This window comes from Sitophilus oryzae, unplaced genomic scaffold (assembly GCF_002938485.1).
Source record: "Sitophilus oryzae breed Bouriz unplaced genomic scaffold, Soryzae_2.0 scaffold_1389_pilon_pilon, whole genome shotgun sequence".
NCBI classification, from domain to species: domain Eukaryota; kingdom Metazoa; phylum Arthropoda; class Insecta; order Coleoptera; family Curculionidae; genus Sitophilus; species Sitophilus oryzae.
Window position 1 is genome coordinate 2,555,914 of NW_022146047.1, and position 14,639 is coordinate 2,570,552.

Consider the following 14,639-nt stretch of genomic DNA (forward strand, 5'->3'; position numbering starts at 1 on the left):
CTGCATTGTTTTTGTTTTTAATATAGAGAACCCCTTTTCAATAAAACAACCCCGTTGACACCCGGTGTCCATCTCGCAATATATGCGAAATTTATGTAAATTTCTGCTCCCCTCGGTACATCCATCAATCCTTTGATCCTCTAATATGTCGAATTGAACGGTAATAGGCTTTGTCTCGTAGACTCCCTTGACAGATGAATGTACACCAACTGATCGTGTACCCCTATTATACAACCCTATGCTGTTTCTGAAAGATATGCCCACCCCTATGCTGTTTCTGAAAGAATTATTCAAAAGTTTGGCTGAATTTGACTTATTCTAAAATGCGCATAGGTACAACGGAAATTCTCAAGATAATGCCATATTTTAATTCTGTAAACTTTGATTATGCGGATATATCAGCTGGTATTTTATTTGAATAAGTAGTAAATGTAAATAGTATATAGCGTGTTTCAAAAAACATGTACCATCTCTCATGGGAAGATTCCTCTCGTAAAAATAAGATTTATTTTTCATATTAACATAGGTCCGATTCTGCTTTGTTAGCTCATCATCTTTTTAAATTTATTAAAACTTTCTTCCAAATGCTTTTAGCGATTCTAATGAAATTTTGAGAGCCAAAGTTAATATAAGTGCGACATATTTTAATGCTAAAAAAGTGTCGACATATTCACCATGGACGTGCATATGGGTTATCACTGGAATATTTTTCGAAAAAAATATTCCATTCTAATAGCAACCGTTAAAAAATTTTAATGTCATTAACTTGCCAAAATGTCAAATAAGTACTCATTGATTCCTAGTCAAAAACACAGGATGTTAAACTTTAAAAAATAGGCCTTTTGTAATTATCTTAAATACCATACCAAATATTCCAGTAATAACCCATATGAATGTCTCTCCACGTCCCTGGTGAATCTGTCGACACTTTTTTAAGCATTACAATATGTAGTACAATATGTACACTCATAGTAACTTTTACCCTCCAAAAAAAATGAAGACACCTCCTGTAGCTACGAAACAGAGCAGAATATTTTCATATCATGTTGATATGAAAAATAAATCTTATTTTTACGTGAGGAATCTCTCCACGAGATATAACACATGTTTTTTGAAACACCCTGTATCACATACAAAAATAAAAAAAAATATATTATAAAAAACTTACCTTTTAGGATTCCTATTTGGATCTAGCTTATCTTGTACTTCTGAGTTATCATCCTGAAAACAAAAAATATACCTATACATAGTTGATCGCACAAAACAGTAAATAAATCTTGTACATTCCTGCATAACATACATTGAAAAGATATACCGGGTGGTGCATCGGCGTTGGAAACAGGAAATCTCATGCAAATTTTGAACTGTCCAAATATTGGCTTCCCTGATTTTACAACGAAGTCGTAAATTGGTTTTTAAAGGTCTATACTGAAAATATACCTACTATACTGAAAACACATGCCAAATTTGAACAATTTTGAGCAAGCCGTTTTTAACTAATTTAAGAAAACCTGCATCTATTTTGAAATTAAAACTAAACAGGTAACAATGTAAAACCAGGTAAATGCCAACATACCTTAAGTTGTCAACTTATAATTTTGTATCAAAATATACAGTGTAGAAAAATATTGTGTTAAGCTGAAAGGGAATTTCAATTATTTGTAATGGTCTATTGGCTTCCCCTAGGAGATGCAAGCCCTTGTCGTTGGTGGGGAAGCTCCTGGTCAGGTGCTGGGGGGAATCCCCCCTACCACTTGGCTTGGTCTAAGAAGCATCTCACTCATCGTCTTGTCCCTGACTGTAGTGTCGTGGCCAGGGAATTGCACCAAGACATATAACGATACCGGGCGGGGCTACGAACAGCCTCAACCTTGGGGCATCGGGGGGCACCCCATTGTATTTTACCCCTTACTTCTACATGCGGGGCTCTGTAGAAGACAAAAATATACTAAACTAATTTTATTCAAAAATCAATAATTGTTAAAAGCATTATATTTAGTCTTACTATTTTAAAATAAAAAAGACATTATAATGTAAAGACTAAAAATAGAGACTACATAAGGCTAATTATAATGCTTACACAGTTACACACAAACTGTCTTATTGTAAATTATTATTGTTTTTTTTCATACAATGCAACAATGTAAATAATTATATTTTTTGTATCTAGCTTGATTTATGTATAAACTTAATATGTACATACTTTTAGTTATATTTGTTTAATAAAAAATATGTTAATAATAAAGAATTACTTTTGTTTCATTTTAAACCAGGACTGATGTTGATTATTGATCATAAATACCATGGGCAGTAAAAGAAACAATAGACAGTAAAAAATGTACTGTTATACTTTGTTTTGCTGCAATTTTTAAGTCGAGTGAAATAGATATGCAATTTGTAATACTAAGTTCTTAAGACAGTTCCTTAATTGAGGTTTTACTAAATTATTTTTTGAATTTTAAAAAAAGTGAAATAGATATGCAATTTGTACTACGAAGTTTTTAAGACAATTTCTTAATAATTGTGGTTTTACTAAATTATTTTTTGAATTTAAAAAAAAAATATCGTACCTGTCACTTTTTTTCATTCGTTTTATTTAATAATAATTGTCTAACACAACAAAGTCTACTTAGAACGATATGATATAAATATAAATGAGTTCATTAAAAAATGGTCTGATTAAAATTAGTACCTAAATAAGCAAAAATTATCCCCTCATAAAACAAGAAATTAAGGAGTTCAGTAAAAGGATTGCAACTATATATTTTATTCAGTAAATTTTCATAATAGTAAGTATAAAAGCACAATCTCTAAAACGACAATATGAATAATGTATATTAAGATTTAACTCGAGTTTCAGTGAAAAAACTATATTGATATTAAAATATTTTAATACCTTCAGAATACTAATTACATACCATAAAATAGGAGTTTTTACGATGCGGAAGCCTATCTAGAAAAAGAATTTTAGAAATCAGCAATGGGATTCTGTAAGCTCTGTAGCAAGAAATTTCCTATCGAGCCTATGCTATTTGTATACGATTGATGAGTCACTAGACAGGGAAATGTTTACAGAATCGCACTGCAGATACCTATTACGCTACTAGGAGCCCCCCATTGTGAGACAGATATAAAATAATTTTTATATACCTATTCCATAGCCTATTTTTTTAAATGTCTGTAATATTTATAATAAACTTATTTTAACGAGTAGAAGTATTGCACCAGCATCAAAATTAACACTACTTGTAAAAAACTGTTGCTCCTTGAGTTTGTAATAGATATAAACAAAATAAACATTCGAAAATAACTAAATCGAAGATATCTGAAAACTTTTGGTTGAAAAAGTGTTTTGCCATAACATGTTGGATACGATTAAAATATCTCAATTGATAAATATGCGCATAATGTTACATTATCAAACTTATTTGATTTCAGAATATTTAACAAAAACTTCCAATTTTTCGAAAGATTTAATTCAATTATTAGAACGTCTTTAACCTCAACTTAAAATAAATAAAACCAAAACAAAACATATCATATGATTTGGAACTGTCCAATCAAAGTGCTTACAGATCGAGCAAGCGCAGAAAACCTCCTCCCGAACAAGGATAGACTTATGTAGGAAATGCATTGACATTCTATAGCCATCCTTCAACATCGGGACAGGAATTTAAGCGGTACTCTCCGTATATTTTATTAAAACGTATTTGGGCCAAACCCAAAGAGAACTACAGGAGAGGTGGCTGACACTTGCGTGAGACCATCCTCCGCATGTGGCATACAAGTTACCACCTCCTCCAAGGGTCGGGAGCCTACCTCCTACCTCTAAACCCAACAGGCGACACAAGCTACCGTTTCGTCTACCCGGCCTGGGTCGTAGCTCCTCGACTGTGAAGGACACAGGTCTCCGTAGGAAGTCCTGGGACTGTATGATGAGTTATAACTCAAGAAAGGGGGACACAATAGATCTCTAAGGTCGCAGAGATTAACCCCCCTCCCACTTATTCGAAATTCTAATGGTCTAAGAGCTAGCAACGTTTTCGAGAAAGTATTTTAAGACGTCTACTCTTTGATATATCTTTTACTATGCTGTATGGAACAGCATGCTGCCGATACCCGTTGCATTCACTACTGCGCATTGGAAGAAGATCCTATATATATTTTTTTTAATTTAGTCTTCTAGTATTGAATATAAATCGAACATGTCTCCATAGCGCAGTGCGTAGAGTTTCCGACTACGAACCGAGGATTCAGAATTCGAATCCGGGTCAGGGCAAAGACTTTTTTATTTTATTTTCGTTTATATTCTGATAGTAAAGTATTAAATAATTCTGGTGATTCAAAAAAAAACAAATATTTAATGAACTTAATGCAGAGAATAAGCAAATATGTAGGGTTTTTTTGGCCCCCTTTTCCGCTACTTGTATTTTTGTTCATTTAAAATATTTAATACTTTACTATCAGAATATAAACGAAAATAAAATAAAAACGGTTGCACTGGCCCGGATTCGAACTCTGACTCCTCGCTTGATAGGCAGAACCTCTACGCGCTGAGCTATGGAGACTCGGTCGGTTTACATTCTATACTGGAATTTAAATGACTAAGAAAAAAATAGGATCTTCTTTCAATGCGCAGTAGGGAACGCAACGTTCACCGGCAGCGAGACGGGCCGCATGCTGTTCTAGAGAGCATAGTAAAAAATATATCAAAGAGCCAAACGTCTTAAAATACTTGTTTTTCCGATGTTGCTAGCTCTCGTACTATAATGGTTGGCAATAAAAATCAATTAAACCGCGCTTAGTATAACAATCTTGTTATCGTCAGATATAGTTAAAAAAGTAATAAATCAATGAAATGTCAACAAAAACGCTCTAGTATTAAAAGTAAGGTGAGGTTTATGTCGGCGATTTGTAAATAATGCAGTCAAACTTGATTTTTGCAATCGTTTGAACGCAACACAGGTAAAAAAAACACATTGGAGTAATCCGTGACTAATTAAAATAATTACACCTAATATTTCTAAACATGTCTGCTTCGATTTGGTTCGTCTCATTTATCAAACTCCACTGAATGCTAATTTATACCAAAAACTAGTTAATGTACAAAGAGTTAGAATACAATTTCTTATAAAGTAGTAAAACCTATATTATTCGAACTAATATTTCAATAGAAAAAAATATACAGGGTGGTCCAAACTGTATTCCTGAAATTTTGGCAGCTTTTCTGCAGATAAAAATATGTAAAAAACTTAGTATAAATGTATGTCCTAAAATGCTTAGTTTCGGAGATACAGGAATACAAGGTGTAGAAGTTTCATTTTTTTTTCGATTTTTTCCAAATAATTTCTGAAGTGATGTCAATATTTGGATGAAAATTGGTGTTTTGTTTTTTTATACTTGAGAAAGTTGATTTTGATGTCAATATAACTCTTATTTGTGGGGGGCGCCACCCATGCGTGTTTTTTTTAACTGTTGGTGTTATAAACCAATCTAACTGTTATAAAACAATTTCTGTTGAACTTTTAGCACAAAAAGATTTCAGATTTATGATTTCAGTGTAATAACTATTTAGTCAACATGTTACAATTTATGTCAATGATGACAGGTGTTGATAATTTCGATTCCAAATATCTCGAGAACCATTACTCGTAGCAATTTTTACCAAGAGACCTTTTTTAAGTAGAAAACATCGTAAATGTATATATTTTACTCAGTAGTTTTATACAGGTACGCACAAAAAATTATTACTTTTCAAACATGTTAAAAAATATGTAGGTGGCGCCCTCTACAAGTAGGAGTCATATTGACATCAAAATCAAATTTCTCCTGTCAAAAAACTCTTTTTGACAGGACACAAACTCGACACCAAATTTTCATCCAAATATTGATGTTAATTCAAAAATTATTTGGAAAAAATCGAAATAAAAGTGAAACTTCTACACCCTGTATCTCCGAAACTAAGCATTTTAGGACATATATTTATACGAACTTTTTTACTTATTTTCATGTGCAGAATATGCTGCCGAAGTTTTCAGAATACAGTTCGGACCACTCTGCCTTAGTTTAACAAATTCACTTCCCGCCAAAAAATTCTACCACCCTAAAATGTTTAATATATTTTTAATTTTTCTTCACATTTTCATGATTGTTTACCAGTTTTTCAAATGAAAGTAATGTCATCATAAATTAACATCAACACTCAACAGTAAATAAAATGAGAACTAGTATTTGTTTGTAATCGATAGTATTAAATTTTATCTCGTATCAAACGTTAAGTTAAAAATATAATTATAATTAAAATGATATCAGTAATAAAAATATTAATGATATTAATGAATAATAAGATATGTATTAAAAAGCATTGTAACCAGATAGCGATTTGTATAATAAACTATATATTTATTTATAATAGTATTTTCAAAACTGTTGTTAAAAATTAAACGTTTTAAATAAAAAATAAATATTTCTTATCTGCAGACAGTTTTAATCTAAATTAAATGAATAACTTATTAAACTGTAATGTTAATCTAACTTCGCAAGGGTAACAAGGCTCATCAGTGACCCTTCTGTGGTGCTGCAAAAGCGATTACAAAAATGGTTATAGAACAATGGGTGGCCAACAAAAACCCGTAGAATGAATGATTTGGATTTTTAAATGGCACCCTCAGTATATTTCTACTTTATTCGATAGAAAATGACACTGTGAATAGAATGACATATCATATGTCAACTTTAACATTTTCGCATATGGATTATTTGGAATTGTATCATGCGGTTCATAACAACAATAATTTGACTCGAAATACCAAGTGTGTGGTACCAAATTATTCGTAAAAAAATGCTTTTTCCAAATATGTTAATAATAAATAAAAATAAATTTTCCTACACTCCTTGATTAAAAGTTAGTATTTTTCACACAGCCACGGCACTCTAGATTGAAATTTAAAATACGATTTGATGGCATATGATATGTCATTCTATTCAGTGTCATTTTCTATCGAATAAAGTAAAAAAATACCGAGGGTGCCATTTAAATATCAAAAGTTGTAGTTAGTTCCGGTAAAACAGGAAGTGACCGAAAAGAATTGAATACGTCAATCAATGCTAATTTATGTTAAATATTAACATACCAAATCTCGTTTTTTTATCTGAAAAAATAAAAAAGTTATAGGGGATAAGCCACTTTTGAAACGCACCCGGTATTGAAGGTTCCGTCTCCAAGTTATTAGACTTTTTGATATGTGAGCAATTTGTACTGTCTACTACTACTACTACTACTACTGCCATTACTCGCTGACGAGTATTTGACACGCATCAAAACTTGTTTAATGCGCTCGTGTGTCAGCGGTACGGCCGCGGCACCCAGGTTTCGCTTCCAAACCAAACCAAACCAAACATGCTGGGGATTATTATTGCTCGGTACACTGCAAGCTTCGTTTTTGAGCTCATGTCATGATTGTAGAAAACCCTGTATTTTAATTTCCAGAATGCTCTTGAGGCGCTGCTAATTCTCTGCTAAATTTCAGAGTCGATATTGAATTTTTCCGAAATTAAACTGCCGAGGTAATTGAATTCCGCTACGTATTCCAATAGTTCTCCGATTTTTATAGCACTGTTATGATTATTCGGGGGAGTGCACATGATTTTAGTTTTATCGATGTTCAGCTTAAGGCCCAAAGTCTCATATGCCCAGGTATATGTGTTGTGTTCAGTATTTCCTGTAATTGCTGTAATGTTTTTGCAACTAGAGCGTCTGTACGCTCTAAGAGTTTGTTAAAAAAGTTAAATTAAACCATACCTCAATAAAATCACAATCAAAATAATTATTAAAGCATAACTTTTTAAGTTTTTTTAAACTAATAAACACCATGTAGGTTATTGTAAAAAGAGGAAAGCAAGAAACATAGATAAATAATTGTATTTAATTAAGAGCTGAACTCGATTTGAAATGTCACTAGCATAACAAAAACAAAGCAAATAATAACAATATGAAACCATTGCTGCCATTAACGTCAGATTTATTACAGTGTAAATCGCTATAAAAATTAAATAATTAATCTAGTTGCCGTTCTCTTGGAACTCGCGTCGATACGATATAATAATGGTATTTGAACTTATAATTATCTTTCTCCGAAGAAAGGCAATAAAATACACGCTACGCCCATTAAAACATCTGTGAGAATCAAAGTTGGCTGATTAAAACAAATAAAAACAGTGTTTTTTCGTTCGACCGTTGCAAAGATATATTATTAAGTGAGATTAAAGGCGTAACATCTTTAATTCCAGTGCGTATTAAAACGACGAGTAAAATCGAGAAATAATAGTCCAAACTATTTTAATCTAAACAATAAAAAAAGAAAGTATTTAAGAATAAATTTAATTCTGGATGCAAATAAATTTGTCCTCATATTTTGTAAAAAAAATAAAAAAAAACATTCAAATCTAGAATACCACTTTATCTAAAGAAGAAAACATTCGACCTATGTGTATCTACTACAACTCATGACCTATGCATGCTAAACCTGGACACTTTAAATGGATATTATAAGGAAACTGCAGATCGCACAGCGCTCAATGGAATGGAATATGGGAATAACCAAGAAAGACCGTAAAAGAATTGAGTGGATAAGACAAAAGACCTCGCAAAAGACCCACAGATAATAGATGTCATCCACAGAATCAAATCCCTCAAGTGGCAATGGGCAGGGCACCTGACAAGAAGGACGGACAATTTAAACCTTTGGTACACCAAAACTTTTTTTTTTAATTGAAGAAGACATGATGAAAACTGTCGAATCCCAATCAAATCAGAATCAACAACTTGCTATTCAGCAAGTTGTTGATCAAGTTTATTATAATGCTTTTCTTAGCTTTAAATCAAATGTTTTTGATATTTGCACGATCCTTACCACTTTTTGTCTCGCTAGCTCGTGCGTCAAGGCATGGTCAATGTCGTGTCATATCGTGTCAAGGCCGTGGTGTGTCACGGCTTTGAATTTTTACTCCTATCGCACGTAAGAAAGTGTAAGTTCAAAAATAAACATAAAAAAATCCATTTAAGCTTTATTTTGATACCAAATTTAAATTTGTTTAGATATCAACAATACCAACACAAAATTATTTCCCCTTTAAGTAAATGCAAATAGCTTCGGATAAGGTGTCTGGCGTCTGGGATCTTTAGTTGAGAATAAAAGTCATTCATGGCGCCGTCCAATCCTATAGACGAAAGAATTTCTGCCAATAACACCCAAAAGAAGATTTTTGTGAAAGTATATACATAGTTATAATATTGCTTGTTTGTTACATTAAAGGAAAAAGCAGCTTCCAATATGAACGACAAAACCGACAACTAAAAAATAACAGACATAAATATCATCAGCATGTTTAATACCACAAAATAATACTTCAATAAAAGACTACTTAGATATACTTAATTCTTTAAATAAAAAAATAATAATTATGGTCTTCAGCTTGTTGAATTCTCAAACGCCAATTTTTATATTATTTTAAATATGTACTTGCATGAAGGAAGTTACCTACTAATCACCGATCATAAAATATGCAAATCACTATAGAGAGAAGATTTCCCTGCAGAAATTATTAGTAATTAATTTTAATTATGAGAAATGTCAAGCTATGAGATTCCCTACAAAATGTAGAGTGTTGATTGCATAAGTCTTTCTATAAATAGGACGGGTTAAAAATACTAAACATACCGGATGGCGGTTAACATATTTAATACCCGGTATAGAAAAAATAAGTCAGATGGCATCACCTGTGGAAAATCTTAAAGGAAGTGGGGGTACCGCAACACCTTATTTCACTTGTCATCCAGTTGTATCAGCTCACTACAGGATCAGTTAGAATACTGGATTCAGCTTCAAGGGAATTTTCCCTTGAACAAGGAAGGACTCAGACAGGAGTGTATATTGTCTCCTCAACTATTTAACATATATACGGTGAATACATCATGAGAAGGTCGCTAGAAACATGGGAAGGAGGCATTTCAATAAATGGCCAAAAAATAAATCTACGCTTTGCAGATGATACAGCACTACTTGCTAACAGTCAAGAAGAGTTAATCAATTTAGTAAATAAGGTAGAAATAAACAAAAAACCAAAATCATGATAGTTGATAGGCCACATAACAACCATCCAAATATAAGTCATATCGACCGCTTTGAAGTCCTTAAGTCATACGTATACCTGGGATCACTATTGACAAATACAGGCACATTGGAAGAAGAGGAGAAGCGTAGGTGCAACATGGCAAACGTAACTGTTGGGAGACTGACCAAGATCTGCACTGTAAAAAAAAATGAGTGAAATTTCACTCAGATTTCACTCAATACTTTCTCAATTTCTGTCCACACCCGATTGAGTGAAATTTCCACTCTATAGAACTGAGTGAATCTTCAATTCTCAGAGTGAAAAGCATTGAGTGTTTTCACTCAATCGAGATTAGACGACAGACTTCTTTTTTACTCATTATGGCTCACCTTGAGTAGGATTTTGATCGATTTTGATAATTTATTCACTTTAAAATGAGTGAACTCACTAAGTGTTGAGTTCAAGTACACCTTTTATTGAGTGACTTTTACTCAAATTTGTGTTAGACTTAACTGATTAGTACTCATATCTGAGTATTAATTTCACTCAGTATTAAGAAATATATTCTAAATGATTTTTTTTAAAAGCTATATGTAAGCTAACTTGTTATTTTATAACAGGTGGGCAGGTGCCTTTCAAAGGTAAGTTTTAGTTTAGGACATGGTCTCGAACATGTCCATTTCCAAAAATTCACTTTTGGGAGGCATCTGTTCACTTGTAATAAAATAACAAGTTAGCTTACATATAGCTTTTAAAAAGGTAGTTTAGAATATTTCGTTTTTTTTTTTAACAAACCAAATGAAAAACTGTAGAACCTTCAAATATATTTTATTTGTCATTCTTATTTGACAAAAACAAATAAAACCAAATATAACACTATTATTATAATATCAAAAACATTTTAAAAAGTTTTCAACTCTTTTTGGAAAAAATACAGGAACTTTTTAAGCTAGAAGTCTAGAAAAGTTGCATCACATCGCAAAAATCCGCTTTATTAAGAGCATTCGTCAGCTCGGCTACCATAACATTCTCGAATATTTCTAATTTCTAAACTAAGTTTTAATAACGAAAATCCCTGGGAAAATCCAGATACTTTTCCTCCTGAAAATTAAAAAAAAATGTTATTCTGCCAAATATTCTAGTTCCCAGTTCTAAATTGAGGGAAAGTACCTAGATTTTCGCTACATTAGGAAACATCCGAGCATTGCGACAATCAGTGGACGCAGTGGAATTTGAATCTATGCTTTGTTGGGCGGAATATTTAGGAGTTATGAGTTAGTATTCCCATCACCACGCCACGCGGCCACAGTCACACTTTACATCACACTTTACACACACACTATGGGCTTGTAACCTTTTAAACTTCGGCACCCCTTCGAAGGGACAAGACAACCTACGACTCGAACAGATAATTAAAAACTGAGGAATAGGGGAATAGCTTATTCGGTATCGAAGAAGCGCGTCTGACGTTTGATTAGTAATGGGCGAAAATACTCTAAACTGGGAGATTTCACTCAAATTTTTATTGTGTTAAACTATAACATGAGTTTTTAGTGAATTTTTCTATTCCATTACTCAAATATAGGGGTTATAACTCGAACATGAGCTTATTCAATCGCTATTGATTAAATAGAGATCATATTTGAGTAAAATGATGAATTTACTCTATTTTAGATGAAAATGTACTCAATTATTTCACTCAAAAAACTCACTCCCTGAGAAATATGTGTTCACTCAGGCTGATTTTTTACAGTGTGGAAAGAACGCGAGATTTCAAGAGCCATCAAAAACCGGCTAGTCAACTGTTTGGTACTCCCAATATTGACGTATGGCTGCGAACTAAATGGCTCCTAAATGGCGGGCGTATGGCTCCAAAACAAACCAAACCAAAAAGTAAAGAAGCAACAAAGTAATGAGATTTTTGAATGTCCGGAGTACCGAAGAGAGATAACATCACGTATCGGGGTTTTTAGTCACAGAACAGCTCAAGAAAAAAAACGCCTTGCGTAACCATCTTCTGATGCGTCTCAAATACTCGTCAGCGAGTAATGGCAGTAAGTAAGTAAGTAAGTATGGCTGCGAATCGAGGACTCTCAGGCAGGCGGAACTTAAGAAGAGATGTATTGTTATAGACGTATGATCCGTATCCCATGGACTGAACGCCGTACAACGTTTCCATTATAAATGCATAAGTCTTTTTTTTTTAGCCAAAACCTGAAATAAAAAATGCAGGGCCGCGTCCGCATTTAAAAAAATTGGCGCCGGGAGGCACGTATAGCCGCCCATACTAAAATATGTAGGTAGGCATAGTTGGTAGGCAGTTCTTTTAGTTTCAAAGTAAGGGAATTTTTCCAATTTTGGTCCGCTGTTATTTCCCCTATCGGCCACCTGGGGTCGCGTCCGATGGGAGTTTGGAGTCCTCCACACGGATTTTCTCAAAAACGGACTACGGAAACACGGAATATCTCAAAAACTGCGACTTTGATTTTGATGTCATTACAAATTTTGTTCCAAATATTATTCCTAATCTTAAATTGAAAACCGCGTTTCGATAGCTACTGTAATTTTGGAGTTACGATTTTTAAAATTTTTTAACCCTTTCCCATATCCCCTTACCAACCCCCCACTCCCACCAAAAACTAATGGCCAGATTCTCGGGTGCTACAGTATTTTAGTGCCAAATTTGGTTAAAATCGGTTTAGCGGTTTTTGAGTTATCGTGTTACAGACGCAGTAGGCAATATGTCCAAACCAAGTTGCAAAAAATAACATCCACAGTTAGCATTTATGGCAATAACATTAGATTGGAAACATATTAGTTAAGAGAAAACCACATAAAACTAACAAAAAAACATATTCGGGGTCTCTTTCGAGGGGCTATAAAACAAACTTTGCGCAAAACCTACATTTTCAGTTAAATTGTGTCCAATAACTGCCTTTTTTCTACAATTTTTTAAATAGTAGGCGTTGCATTCAAGTGACACAGTATTATAACAATTGAATCGGACGACCTTAGCTTGCTGTCAATAATTATTGTGAAATTGTCATAACTTGTTTTACGTAGATTCCAGGTTGCGGTAAATTTCATGTTAAGGTAAGTAAAAAAGTATCTTTTACTTTGATTTTTTGGATAAAAACTAGGTAAAGGTCAAAGTAGAACATAATCATTTAAGGTTTTTTTGATAGTGGCATATATTCTATCTTAGAAAATTTAAGTCAAAAAAATCGCAAAAAATCGCAACATTAAATTTATTGGAAGCGTAAGCCTCCATGCGTATGTGTATAGTAAGATCCTTTATGTGGATATTTCTCATAAATTAATTGTTATAGTAGCTAGAGAAGAACTTGAAATATAAAGTTACGTAATTTTTCTCAAGATTTCCGAAGAGGTATATCATAAATGTCAAATGACATTTTTTGACAAATTAACAAATTTTGACAGTACCTAATTTTTAAATTAATTGAAATTAATTTTTCTTTCAGATTTAAAAATGTGCACTTCGTGACCATTTCTTCCAGCTGTTATAAAAAAAAAGTATCAGTAAATAGTAGGTAAGCTTTTGTGGGAAATATTACCATTTTAGTGGTCAATGGTTAAAAATAGTGATAGCAAAGTAGGCATTTCAAAATCAGAAGGAAAAATGCTATTTAAATATATCATATATTGGGTATTTTATTTAATTTAGGAATACCTGATATCTCATTGTGACATTACACATGACATCATGTAGAGGATTCTTATGAGTTTTACTGGTAACCATATTGTGATTCATGGGTAATATCACTCCGCGACAACTGTAGGTATTCCTAGCTATTATAACAATTTAACAATAATTCATTTAAAAGGTGTGTCCAGATATAATGGATATTACTTTACAAAAAAATGCATTTAGGCGAATACATCACACATCAGACTAACTGAACTAATCATGTAGGGTTTTCTTTTATACATTGACACCCCCTTTATCTTTTTTATTTGACGTTTCCGAAAACTGTTTCAAATAAAAGTGGTTTTGAATAAATTTGCCAAAAAAGTCTATTTCGCATATACAAAGTGCTTCAAAAAGTCTGGTCGTGGTTCAACTATCTTATTTCAAATTAGGTATACTACATAAAAGTACTTAGAATTTTTAGGAGAAAATAAAAATCAAATAAAAAATTGGGTACTAATTTGAAATAAGAAAGTTGGGCCAGGCACAGGATTTCTAAGGCCCCTGTATATGCAAAGAAGACTGTTTTGAAAAATGTATTCGAGACCATTAAACTTTTATTCAAGGCACTTTTTTCGAAAACGTCGAATAAAAAAGATACAGGGGATGTCAATATATATAACAAACCCTGTATATGCCGGAGGAGTAATAATTGTTCAATATTTGTCTGTTTCATCTTGGCTCTGCCAAAAATCGTAATCGTAATTTGGTGAAATGTAAAATATTATTACCGCATTTTGGTAGCTGTATTAGTCAAAAGATGATTTTTCCATTTTATGAATCCCAGCCCCCCCTCCACCCCCAACCACTCTCAAGT

General features: G+C 32.8%; 1 protein-coding gene across 1 annotated transcript in view; it reads right to left on the reverse strand.

Annotated features, from left to right (window-relative positions):
* The window catches only part of LOC115875528 (protein phosphatase Slingshot), a 278,168-nt gene that overhangs the window by 256,282 nt on the left and 7,247 nt on the right, over positions 1-14,639 (reverse strand). Inside the window, exon 2 of the mRNA XM_030891010.1 lies at positions 1,169-1,221. Within this exon, the coding sequence (XP_030746870.1) occupies positions 1,169-1,221 (53 nt within the window). The remainder of the gene's footprint in view (positions 1-1,168; positions 1,222-14,639) is intronic.